Source organism: Thalia democratica, chromosome 5 (genome assembly GCF_965202585.1).
Source record: "Thalia democratica chromosome 5, ktThaDemo2.hap1.1, whole genome shotgun sequence".
NCBI lineage: Eukaryota > Metazoa > Chordata > Thaliacea > Salpida > Salpidae > Thalia > Thalia democratica.
In genome coordinates this window covers 76,737,643-76,752,781 of record NC_139169.1, presented here as the reverse complement: position 1 = coordinate 76,752,781, position 15,139 = coordinate 76,737,643, and the positions used below count along the sequence as shown (strand labels likewise).

The 15,139-nt window shown below is 29.7% G+C and overlaps 1 protein-coding gene across 1 annotated transcript in view; it reads left to right on the top strand.

Annotated features, from left to right (window-relative positions):
- LOC145836993 (dynein regulatory complex subunit 10-like) overlaps nucleotides 1–15,139 on the top strand; it is a 28,704-nt gene that overhangs the window by 1,202 nt on the left and 12,363 nt on the right. The window contains exons 2-7 of the mRNA XM_082944760.1: nucleotides 562–632; nucleotides 1,693–1,800; nucleotides 2,755–2,864; nucleotides 13,450–13,670; nucleotides 14,167–14,230; nucleotides 14,596–14,680. Coding sequence (XP_082800886.1) covers nucleotides 562–632; nucleotides 1,693–1,800; nucleotides 2,755–2,864; nucleotides 13,450–13,670; nucleotides 14,167–14,230; nucleotides 14,596–14,680 — 659 coding nt within the window. The remainder of the gene's footprint in view (nucleotides 1–561; nucleotides 633–1,692; nucleotides 1,801–2,754; nucleotides 2,865–13,449; nucleotides 13,671–14,166; nucleotides 14,231–14,595; nucleotides 14,681–15,139) is intronic.

The following is a 15,139-nucleotide window of genomic DNA, read 5'->3' as shown; positions in this document are numbered from 1 at the left end:
AGGGTTCTAAACTGAGTCAGTTGAAGAAAGGATCACTGTCCAAGTTTTCAGTTAACAATGAAAGTTAGAGTTTATTTTTTTTGTTAAAAAATTAGATATTAGTATAGCAACGCTTGTTTTTGACATACTAGTAGCATAGATTAAGCATTTTTTGTTTTTATATAGGTTAAAAAAAAAGATCAGAACTTTTAAAAGCTAGCTAGAATGCAAGAAGTTTATTCTATATACACACAGTATTAAGTCTATGTGTATTATATTCAGTAATTATTAAACTATATTTTTTCACATAAACTTATTTTTGCAATAAAAACATATTTTAGCAACATTGAAATCCACTGTTGAAATTTTTTTAAAATTTAATTAAACTTGGTACAGCTATACTTATATCCTTCACTATTGAAGTTATACATTTGTTTCAAGAACTGGGTTCTTTATTTCAACTTTATTTTGTTTTTTGGTTTTCATAAATTATATAACTATTTTTGTATAAAGTGTTTATTAACTTTTTTTTACATATTTTTGTAACTTTTTTATGTTGCTCACCTGTATACTCTTTAAAAGAAATAGCCAAACCACAAAAGAAACCCCCATTGCAGCATGAAGCTACTAAAGAAGAACAAGGTTTTTCTGTAGTAAGTTTGTTAGTTTTTAATAGAAATATTTAAGTAATGTATAATGATTATTAAAATAGAATGGACTTTAGTTTTTCAAAGGCTAGTTTGTTTCTGAATAGTTCTTTTTTTCCAGAGTTTTAATTTAGACAAATATAAGATATTATTTGATACAAAATACAATAAAGACTGCTTTAAATACAATTTGAAACATTTCAAAGCACTTAAAAGTTAAGAGCTTTTGGTTGGTATAAATAAATAATGATTTCTGAAGGCTAATATATATTTATTTTTAATTTTTGGCTGCTAATTGAGTTTTAAACTATTAAAATGTACACTTTGTATGTTTTCAACAAGTAAAACGCATCATATACGAGGCAACACATGTTTTGTACTAACAACTTTATCAGGCTTTACCAAAGTAGGGCAATTTTAATTAGCAGGAGAAAATAAGTAATAATTTACAAACAAGTAAATGGGTAATAAACTAAAAGGAAAATATTTAATAAGGAGGACTATTGTTTTTAAATTTTTTACCAAAGTGCTTTTATGAAAATGAGTTTAAGAAATCCTAAACAAATAAATTACACAGAAAGATTACCCGGCGTTGTGAATATTAAAGCCAGCTATAATATTTCATTTATTAATTAGTCTTTTTATTTAACTATTAAACTAACAGAAAGATTACCAGCATATTGGAACCTTAGAGGACATATATTTGTCGTTTATTTGTCAAAACAAATATTTATTTTCACAGAAAGATTACCCAGCGTTGTGAATATTTAAGCCAGCTATAATATTTCATTTATTAATTGGTCTTTTTATTTAGCTATTAAACTAACAGAAAGATTGCCAGCATATTGGAACCTTAGAGGACATATATTTGTCGTTTATTTGTCAAAACAAATATTTATTTTCACAGAAAGATTACCCAGCGTTGTGAATCCAGCTATATTATTTCATTTATTAATTGGTCTTTTTATTTAGCTATTAAACTAACAGAAAGATTGCCATCATATTGGAACCGTAAGAGGACATATATTTGTCGTTTGTTTGTCAAAACAAATATTTATTTTCACAGAAAGACTACCCAGCACTGCGTATACTGGAGCCGGCTCGCACCAAGCTGGTCACCATCGACTCGCAGAGGCTCATGTGGGCCATGGACGAAGCTGTGAGGAGCATAGAGGTTTTATTGTTTGTTATTTTTTTACTTGGATGGACAGAAAATAGTTCTTGTTAAATAAGCTGGGTGTTTTTTGTTATATGTTATTTTTTTACTTAGATTAACAGAAATAGTTGTTGTTAAATAAACTGGATGTTTTTAATTAATTATTATTTTTTACTTAGATGAACAGAAATAGTTCTTGTTAAATAAGCTGAATGCTTTTTGTTATTTTTTACTTAGATGAACAGAAATAGTCCTTGTTAAATAAGCTGGATGTTTTTGTTAATTGTTGTTGGTTATATTAAACAATAAACTAAATTGTAACAACAACATTTCAATTTATAACAATGATTAACTTAAAGTGGTTTTTATTTTTATTTATTTATTTTTTAGTTATTTATAAAGAAATAGTTATAATTGATCAAGATGAAAGTTTTTATCATTAACTTAATTATTTAACTTAAAAACTTAATCATAACAATTTTTTTTTTAATTTATTACAATGATAAACTCTAGGTGGTCTAATCAGAGGTTTTTATTATTAATAGTTTTTAACTTTTTTATTTGATAAACATAAATAGTTCTTAGTAATAAAAGTGGAGAGTTTTATTATTAAATACAATTTTTGTTTTTTCAATGAGTAGGTGGATGTAGAAAATCTTAGTGCTTTTTATTATCTATTATTATCTTACAGATCAGTTATTATTTAGATCTGAGTAAACTTACAACCTATTTTTATAAATTTTTTCACATTTTTTCATTTATATCAGAAAAACTTAATACCAGAATATTATATTTTTAGTATAAATTAAAAGCTTATGAGCTAAGAACTTTATAGTAATTAATAACAATTATTTTTAAGTTAATTTATATTAATTATATATATTTGAAAATTAGTTATTTAATTTTAAAAGGACTTTATTAGCAGTTGATATTTATTTTTCAATCAAGTAAACCAAAATAATTTCAATCAAGGTGGTGACGTCCTTGTTCTTGGTCTTGTTCCAAAGGAAGAACGAAAAAACTTACGACAACTTCAAGAAGAGCGTCGGCTTCCAACTGGCCAACGAGCTGAATGATTTCAAGTGAGGGGGTTTTTTCAGATATGCAATTTGTAATTACAATTTGATTTGTGTAGTTTTTACTTCACAATAAAAGTTCTCAACTAAATGATGAGGAAAATAATCAGCTCAATTTTTAAATTTTGCTGTCAAAACAATGCTTCACTCGTTTGAAATAACTCAAACGAGATCCTTAGTTGAATAATGAAATCTTATTCTATTTGAATATTTTGAACAATTCTATTTTGATAAAATAATTTTATTCTGCCGAGGATCTCCTTTAAATTATGAAAAATTTGAGTATGTTTTAATTATTCAAAATTTGCCAAAGCATAGGCACAGTTTACAATAGTTTTGTGTGTTTCACCTAGCTTTGATGCTTTGAATGATTTCAAGTGAGGGGGTTTTTAGTTGAAAAATTACTGCTTTCTCTATGCATCAAAGATAACTGTTGAAATCAAAGTTTTAGTGATTTAAATAGTGATAAATAAAAATTCAAATTCCTCACCAGAATTCTGAACACAAACTAAAGTTTTTTCAGCAAAAAAAAATTAGCAATTTAAATAGTAGTAAGTGTTTTTCAACTTTTTCTAGAACACTCAACACCAACTTGAAAAGTCACTGTTTTATTTTCATCCAACGTAATAAGTTATAAAATTAAGAACTTGTTTATAGTTGATATTTAAGATAGTTGTGCAATTATGCTACCAAAACAATTAACACGGACTTGAAGAAGGCTATTATTATGAAACAGTATAAAAAAAAACAAATAAATAGTAAAACTATATTTGGTCGCAATGTTATAGAGTATGATACAAAACAAATATAGATCAAACCATACAAGTAAAAACACTATTTACAAGAACACTCAACAAGTTAAACAATCTTATTTTCCACCAGAACACTCAACACAACACTAAAGAATTCATATGGTTGCAATTTTACAAAATTAAATTTATATAAAAGTATAACAATTAGCATTTAAGCTACAACACTAAACACAAACTTTGAAAATGATTATGGTCCCGATGTTACAAGCAGCTAAATATAGGGAAACCACAAAAAAAATTTCACTAGAAAACTCAACGTTACTGGAGAAGGCGTACGACCGTAATATAATAAAAAATAAATATAAATACAACAATATAAATATAAATATTTCACACCAGAACGCTCAACGCGTTACTGGAGAAGGCGTACGATCGCAATATAATAAAAAATAAATATAAATACAACAATATAAATATAAATATTTCACACCAGAACGCTCAACGCGTCACTGGAGAAGGCGTACGATCGCAATATAATAAAAAAATCAATATAAATACAACAATATAAATATAAATATTTCACACCAGAACGCCCAACGCGTCGCTGGAGAAGGCGTACGATCGCAATATAATAAAAATAAATATAAATACAACAATATAAATATAAATATTTCACACCAGAACGCTCAACGCGACACTGGAGAAGGCGTACGATCGCAATATAATAAAAATAAATATAAATACAACAATATAAATATAAATATTTCACATCAGAACGCCCAACGCGTCACTGGAGAAGGCGTACGGACGCAATATAATAAAAAATAAATATAAATACAACAATATAAATATAAATATTTCACACCAGAACGCTCAACGCGTCACTGGAGAAGGCGTACGATCGCAATATAATGAAAAATAAATATAAATACAACAATATAAATATAAATATTTCACACCAGAACGCTCAACGCGTCACTGGAGAAGGCGTACGATCGCAATATAATAAAAAATAAATATAAATACAACAATATAAATATAAATATTTTACACCAGAACGCTCAACGCGTCACTGGAGAAGGCGTACGATCGCAATATAATAAAAAATAAATATAAATACAACAATATAAATATAAATATTTCACATCAGAACGCCCAACGCGTCACTGGAGAAGGCGTACGGACGCAATATAATGAAAAATAAATATAAATACAACAATATAAATATAAATATTTCACATCAGAACGCACAACGCGTCACTGGAGAAGGCGTACGATCGCAATATAATAAAAAATAAATATAAATACAACATTATAAATATAAATATTTCACACCAGAACGATTAACGCGTCACTGGAGAAGGCGTACGATCGCAATATAATAAAAAATAAATATAAATACAACAATATAAATATAAATATTTCGCATCAGAACGCTTAACGCGTCACTGGAGAAGGCGTACGATCGCAATATAATAAAAAATAAATATAAATACAACAGTATAAATATAAATATTTCACACAAGAACACTCAACGCGTCACTGGAGAAGGCGTACGATCGCAATATAATAAAAAATAAATATAAATACAAAAATATAAATATAAAAAATTCGCACCAGAACACTCAACGCGCCACTGGAGAAGGCGTAAGATCGCAATATAATAAAAAATAAATATAAATACAACAATATAAATATAAATATTTCACACCAGAACGCTCAACGCGTCACTGGAGAAGGCGTACGAACGCAATATAATAAAAAATAAATATAAATACAACAATATAAATATAAATATTTCGCACCAGAACGCTCAACGCGTCACTGGAGAAGGCGTACGATCGCAATATAATAAAAAATAAATATAAATACAACAATATAAATATAAATATTTCACACCAGAACGATCAACGCGCCACTGGAGAAGGCGTACGATCGCAATATAATAAAAAATAAATATAAATACAACAGTATAAATATAAATATTTCACACCAGAACGCTCAACGCGTCACTGGAGAAGGCGTACGATCGCAATATAATAAAAAATAAATATAAATGCAACAATATAAATATAAATATTTCACACCAAACCATCAACGCGTCACTGGAGAAGGCGTACGATCGCAATATAATAAAAAATAAATATAAATACAACAATATAAATATAAATATTTCGCACCAGAACGCTCAACGCGTCACTGGAGAAGGCGTAAGATCGCAATATAATAAAAAATAAATATAAATACAACAATATAAATATAAATATTTCACACCAGAACGCTCAACGCGTCACTGGAGAAGGCGTACGAACGCAATATAATAAAAAATAAATATAAATACAACAATATAAATATAAATATTTCGCACCAGAACGCTCAACGCGTCACTGGAGAAGGCGTACGATCGCAATATAATAAAAAATAAATATAAATACAACAATATAAATATAAATATTTCACACCAGAACGATCAACGCGCCACTGGAGAAGGCGTACGATCGCAATATAATAAAAAATAAATATAAATACAACAGTATAAATATAAATATTTCACACCAGAACGTTCAACGCGTCACTGGAGAAGGCGTACGATCGCAATATAATAAAAAATAAATATAAATGCAACAATATAAATATAAATATTTCACACCAAACCATCAACGCGTCACTGGAGAAGGCGTACGATCGCAATATAATAAAAAATAAATATAAATACAACAATATAAATATAAATATTTCACACCAGAAAACTCAACGCGTCACTGGAGAAGGCGTACGGTCGCAATATAATAAAAAATAAATAAAATACAACAATATAAATATAAATATTTCACACCAGAACGATCAACGCGTCACTGGAGAAGGCGTACGATCGCAATATAATAAAAAATAAATATAAATACAAGAATATAAATATAAATATTTCACACCAGAACGCTCAACGCGTCACTGGAGAAGGCGTACGATCGCAATATAATAAAAAATAAATATAAATACAACAATATAAATATAAATATTTCACACCAGAACGCTCAACGCGTCACTGGAGAAGGCGTACGATCGCAATATAATAAAAAATAAATATAAATACAACAATATAAATATTTCACACCAGAACGCTCAACGCGCCACTGGAGAAGGCGTACGATCGCAATATAATAAAAAATAAATATAAATACAACAATATAAATATTTCACACCAGAACGATCAATGCGTCACTGGAGAAGGCGTACGATCGCAATATAATAAAAAATAAATATAAATACAACAATATAAATATAAATATTTCACACCAGAACACTCAACGCGTCACTGGAGAAGGCGTACGGACGCAATATAATAAAAAATAAATATAAATACAACAATATTAATATAAATATTTCACACCAGAACGCTCAACGCGCCACTGGAGAAGGCGTACGATCGCAATATAATAAAAAATAAATATAAACACAACAATATAAATATTTCACATCAGAACGCTCAACGCGTCACTGGAGAAGGCGTACGATCGCAATATAATAAAAAATAAATATAAATACAACAATATAAATATAAATATTTCACACCAGAACGCTCAACGCGTCACTGGAGAAGGCGTACGATCGCAATATAATAAAAAATAAATATAAATACAACAATATAAATATAAATATTTCACACCAGAACGCTCAACGCGTCACTGGAGAAGGCGTACGATCGCAATATAATAAAAAATAAATATAAATACAACAATATAAATATAAATATTTCACACCAGAACGCTCAACGCGTCACTGGAGAAGGCGTACGATCGCAATATAATAAAAAATAAATATAAATACAACAATATAAATATTTCACACCAGAACGATCAATGCGTCACTGGAGAAGGCGTACGATCGCAATATAATAAAAAATAAATATAAATACAACAATATAAATATAAATATTTCACACCAGAACACTCAACGCGTCACTGGAGAAGGCGTACGGACGCAATATAATAAAAAATAAATATAAATACAACAATATAAATATAAATATTTCACACCAGAACGCTCAACGCGCCACTGGAGAAGGCGTACGATCGCAATATAATAAAAAATAAATATAAATACAACAATATAAATATAAATATTTCACACCAGAACGCTCAACGCGTCACTGGAGAAGGCGTACGATCGCAATATAATAAAAAATAAATATAAACACAACAATATAAATATAAATATTTCACACCAGAACGCTCAACGCGTCACTGGAGAAGGCGTACGGACGCAATATAATAAAAAATAAATATAAATACAACAATATAAATATAAATACAACAATATAAATATAAATATTTCACACCAGAACGATCAACGCGTCACTGGAGAAGGCGTACGATCGCAATATAATAAAAAATAAATATAAATGCAACAATATAAATATAAATATTTCACACCAGAACACTCAACGCGTCACTGGAGAAGGCGTACGGACGCAATATAATAAAAAATAAATATAAATACAACAATATAAATATAAATATTTCACACCAGAACGTTCAACGCGTCACTGGAGAAGGCGTACGATCGCAATATGATAAAAAATAAATATAAATACAACAGTATAAATATAAATATTTCACACCAGAACGATCAACGCGTCGCTGGAGAAGGCGTACGATCGCAATATAATAAAAAATAAATATAAATGCAACAATATAAATATAAATATTTCACACCAGAACACTCAACGCGTCACTGGAGAAGGCGTACGGACGCAATATAATAAAAAATAAATTTAAATATAACAATATAAATATAAATATTTCACATCAGAACGCTCAACGCGTCACTGGAGAAGGCGTTCGATCGCAATATAATAAAAAATAAATATAAATACAACAATATAAATATAAATATTTCACACCAGAACGCTCAACGCGCCACTGGAGAAGGCGTACGATCGCAATATAATAAAAAATAAATATAAATGCAACAATATAAATAGAAATATTTCACACCAGAACGTTCAACGCGCCACTGGAGAAGGCGTACGATCGCAGTATAATAAAAAATAAATATAAATACAACAATATAAATATAAATATTTCACACCAGAACGCTCAACGCGCCACTGGAGAAGGCGTACGATCGCAATATAATAAAAAATAAATATAAATGCAACAATATAAATAGAAATATTTCACACCAGAACGTTCAACGCGCCACTGGAGAAGGCGTACGATCGCAGTATAATAAAAAATAAATATAAATACAACAATATAAATATAAATATTTCACACCAGAACGCACAACGCGTCACTGGAGAAGGCGTACGGTCGCAATATGATAAAAAATAAATATAAATACAACAATATAAATATTTCACACCAGAACGATCAATGCGTCACTGGAGAAGGCGTACGATCGCAATATAATAAAAAATAAATATAAATACAACAATATAAATATAAATATTTCACACCAGAACGCTCAACGCGCCACTGGAGAAGGCGTACGATCGCAATATAATAAAAAATAAATATAAATGCAACAATATAAATAGAAATATTTCACACCAGAACGTTCAACGCGCCACTGGAGAAGGCGTACGATCGCAGTATAATAAAAAATAAATATAAATACAACAATATAAATATAAATATTTCACACCAGAACGCACAACGCGTCACTGGAGAAGGCGTACGGTCGCAATATGATAAAAAATAAATATAAATACAACAATATAAATATTTCACACCAGAACGATCAATGCGTCACTGGAGAAGGCGTACGATCGCAATATAATAAAAAATAAATATAAATACAACAATATAAATATAAATATTTCACACCAGAACGCTCAACGCGCCACTGGAGAAGGCGTACGATCGCAATATAATAAAAAATAAATATAAATGCAACAATATAAATAGAAATATTTCACACCAGAACGCACAACGCGTCACTGGAGAAGGCGTACGATCGCAATATAATAAAAAATAAATATAAATACAACAATATAAATATTTCACACCAGAACGATCAATGCGTCACTGGAGAAGGCGTACGATCGCAATATAATAAAAAATAAATATAAATACAACAATATAAATATAAATATTTCACACCAGAACGCTCAACGCGCCACTGGAGAAGGCGTACGATCGCAATATAATAAAAAATAAATATAAATGCAACAATATAAATAGAAATATTTCACACCAGAACGTTCAACGCGCCACTGGAGAAGGCGTACGATCGCAGTATAATAAAAAATAAATATAAATACAACAATATAAATATAAATATTTCACACCAGAACGCACAACGCGTCACTGGAGAAGGCGTACGGTCGCAATATGATAAAAAATAAATATAAATACAACAATATAAATATAAATATTTCACACCAGAACGCTCAACGCGCCACTGGAGAAGGCGTACGATCGCAATATAATAAAAAAATCAATATAAATACAACAATATAAATATAAATATTTCACACCAGAACGCCCAACGCGTCGCTGGAGAAGGCGTACGATCGCAATATAATAAAAATAAATATAAATACAACAATATAAATATAAATATTTCACACCAGAACGCTCAACGCGACACTGGAGAAGGCGTACGATCGCAATATAATAAAAATAAATATAAATACAACAATATAAATATAAATATTTCACACCAGAACGCTCAACGCGTCACTGGAGAAGGCGTACGATCGCAATATAATAAAAAATAAATATAAATACAACAATATAAATATTTCACACCAGAACGATCAATGCGTCACTGGAGAAGGCGTACGATCGCAATATAATAAAAAATAAATATAAATACAACAATATAAATATAAATATTTCACATCAGAACGATCAACGCGTCACTGGAGAAGGCGTACGGTCGCAATATGATAAAAAATAAATAAAAATACAACAATATAAATATAAATATTTCACACCAGAACGCTCAACGCGTCACTGGAGAAGGCGTACGATCGCAATATAATAAAAAATAAATATAAATACAACAATATAAATATTTCACACCAGAACGATCAATGCGTCACTGGAGAAGGCGTACGATCGCAATATAATAAAAAATAAATATAAATACAACAATATAAATATAAATATTTCACACCAGAACGCTCAACGCGCCACTGGAGAAGGCGTACGATCGCAATATAATAAAAAATAAATATAAATACAACAATATAAATATAAATATTTCGCATCAGAACGCTTAACGCGTCACTGGAGAAGGCGTACGATCGCAATATAATAAAAAATAAATATAAATACAACAGTATAAATATAAATATTTCACACCAGAACGTTCAACGCGTCACTGGAGAAGGCGTACGATCGCAATATAATAAAAAATAAATATAAATGCAACAATATAAATAGAAATATTTCACACCAGAACGTTCAACGCGCCACTGGAGAAGGCGTACGATCGCAGTATAATAAAAAATAAATATAAATACAACAATATAAATATAAATATTTCACACCAGAACGCACAACGCGTCACTGGAGAAGGCGTACGGTCGCAATATGATAAAAAATAAATATAAATACAACAATATAAATATAAATATTTCACACCAGAACGCTCAACGCGCCACTGGAGAAGGCGTACGATCGCAATATAATAAAAAAATCAATATAAATACAACAATATAAATATAAATATTTCACACCAGAACGCCCAACGCGTCGCTGGAGAAGGCGTACGATCGCAATATAATAAAAATAAATATAAATACAACAATATAAATATAAATATTTCACACCAGAACGCTCAACGCGACACTGGAGAAGGCGTACGATCGCAATATAATAAAAATAAATATAAATACAACAATATAAATATAAATATTTCACATCAGAACGATCAACGCGTCACTGGAGAAGGCGTACGGTCGCAATATGATAAAAAATAAATATAAATACAACAATATAAATATAAATATTTCACACCAGAACGCTCAACGCGTCACTGGAGAAGGCGTACGATCGCAATATAATAAAAAATAAATATAAATACAACAATATAAATATTTCACACCAGAACGATCAATGCGTCACTGGAGAAGGCGTACGATCGCAATATAATAAAAAATAAATATAAATACAACAATATAAATATAAATATTTCATACCAGAACGCTCAACGCGTCACTGGAGAAGGCGTACGATCGCAATATAATAAAAAATAAATATAAATACAACAATATAAATATAAATATTTCACACCAGAACGCTCAACGCGTCACTGGAGAAGGCGTACGGTCGCAATATAACAAAAAATAAATATAAATGCAACAATATAAATATAAATATTTCACACCAGAACGTTCAACGCGCCACTGGAGAAGGCGTACGATCGCAATATAATAAAAAATAAATATAAATACAACAATATAAATATAAATATTTCACACCAGAACGATCAACGCGCCACTGGAGAAGGCGTACGATCGCAATATAATAAAAAATAAATATAAATGCAACAATATAAATATAAATATTTCACACCAGAACGTTCAACGCGTCACTGGAGAAGGCGTACGATCGCAATATGATAAAAAATAAATATAAATACAACAATATAAATATAAATATTTCACACCAGAACGCTCAACGCGTCACTGCAGAAGGCGTACAATCGCAATATAATAAAAAACAAATATAAATACAACAATATAAATATTTCACACCAGAACGATCAACGCGTCACTGGAGAAGGCGTACGATCGCAATATAATAAAAAATAAATATAAATACAACAATATAAATATAAATATTTCACACCAGAACGATCAACGCGTCACTGGAGAAGGCGTACGATCGCAATATAATAAAAATAAATATAAATACAACAATATAAATATAAATATTTCACACCAGAACGATCAACGCGTCACTGGAGAAGGCGTACGGACGCAATATAATAAAAAATAAATATAAATACAACAATATAAATATAAATATTTCACACCAGAACGATCAACGCGTCACTGGAGAAGGCGTACGATCGCAATATAATAAAAAATAAATATAAATACAACAATATAAATATAAATATTTTACACCAGAACGCTCAACTCGTCACTGGAGAAGGCGTACGATCGCAATATAATAAAAAATAAATATAAATACAACAATATAAATATAAATATTTCACACCAGAACGCTCAACGCGTCACTGGAGAAGGCGTACGATCGCAATATAATAAAAATAAATATAAATACAACAATATAAATATAAATATTTCACATCAGAACGCTCAACGCGTCACTGGAGAAGGCGTTCGATCGCAATATAATAAAAAATAAATGTAAATACAACAATATAAATATAAATATTTCGCACCAGAACACTCAACGCGTCACTGGAGAAGGCGTACGATCGCAATATAATAAAAAATAAATATAAATACAACAATATAAATATAAATATTTCACACCAGAACGCTCAACGCGTCACTGGAGAAGGCGTACGTTCGCAATATAATAAAAAATAAATATAAATACAACAATATAAATATAAATATTTCACATCAGAACGCTCAACGCGTCACTGGAGAAGGCGTTCGATCGCAATATAATAAAAAATAAATGTAAATACAACAATATAAATATAAATATTTCGCACCAGAACACTCAACGCGTCACTGGAGAAGGCGTACGATCGCAATATAATAAAAAATAAATATAAATACAACAATATAAATATAAATATTTCACACCAGAACGCTCAACGCGTCACTGGAGAAGGCGTACGTTCGCAATATAATAAAAAATAAATATAAATACAACAATATAAATATAAATATTTCACACCAGAACACTCAACGCGTCACTGGAGAAGGCTTACGGACGCAAGGACGACGTTTTGCTCGAGTCGCTAGAGGCGCAAATGTGTGAGAAGTGCCAGGACCTGCTGAGGATGTTCCGGTGTCACGAGGCGGCCATGAACCAGGCCATTTCCCTCATTCCGGCCAACATCGCCATTGTGGGCGGCAGGAAGTTCCACCAGCCCAAGAAGATGATCAAAAATTTTAAAGGTTTGTTTGGGTATTTTTGGAATATATATAATAATAATTGTTTTTTAATAGTTTTAAGTTAGGGTTGGTTGTTACATTGCCCAAAAAAAGTTGATAAATAACTTAAAAGTTTTTTAAAATTTATTCTGCATTGTTTTAAACGTATACAAAAGATATAAAATTTAGCAGCCTTCTTTTACTTTATTTATTCAACGTTCATTATCAAGCTTGGTAGAATTTAAGTTCAGTATTTTCTCAATAATTCAGATCACTACTTTAAATAAACAGTTTCTTAAATCGATGCTGTTTCTATGACTTGTAACAACTTGAAAAGATAAATTTTATTAGTATTAATTTTGCTACTTCGATGTTTCAGCCATAGCACAAAGTTAACAGTAAACTTTAAAACGATTCTAATATTTATTCGATTAATATCACAACTTTTTTTTGCATAGTTTAATAGAGCAAGTTCAAATTTGTTTTTTTTTTCCACAATTAATTACTTATTTAATAACAGAGTTGCGCCAGATGTTTTTAGACAGACTACTTACAACTCCCATCGAAGTTAAGGAAAGAATCAGGTAATAAATTTTTAAATAGTATTTATTTTAGTTTTTTGTATTTAAAGTTCGTAAACGACATATACATTTAGTTATTTGAGATAAAAATGAAGATGTTTTTTTTTAGTATATGGCTTTTAACTTTTGTATAAGTTATGTAGTCAGGTACTTGAAAAAACTTAAAAGATAAATTATCAAAAAAAGTTGAAGTTATTTAGTTAACTAATAAATTGTTAGTTTTTAAACAACTTTTTCAATTATGTATCTAAAAAAATCAAAAATAGCCTAAAGTAGTAAACATTTATTTCCATTAACAACCTCCTTAAGTATCTCAGTAAATTGAAATTTATAGAAAATGTTTGTTCTTAGCAATTAATTACACCCAGGTATTTGAAACGAGTGGAAGACAGTGACGCCGCGAACAACGTCACAATCAAAAAACTCGAACTTCAACTGGCCGAGGCTGTTAAGGTTGTTTCAAGTTTTTGTTCATTGCTGCTTTTTTTTTGGCTAAATCGAAAGAAATGATAAATTACCAACTATAATCCTGTGCAGTTGTTAGCTATCTAACGTGTAAAACTTGCACACATTGGCTGAATATTAAGTGTTAATGCTGAGCAAAGCTGTTGTTAAATAAAAAGTTATCAAAAATTTCATGTGTGATGTTATGGAATTTAACGGTAAATGGTTTTGCTTGCACTAATTAACTTTAGTATAAAAAAGTGACATTACTTAAATTGAATGTTAGAAAAAATCAGACTATAGATTCATGTAGCTCTTAATTTTAATTCAGAAGAAAAAGATTCTTGTAACTTACAAGTTTCTGATTTTTATTTTAATGTCATTGATAGATTTTTTCTGGAAAACAAATGTATTTATAAGTTTTATCATTTAGTTTTGGCTAACTTTTCACTATTTTATCTCACAGAA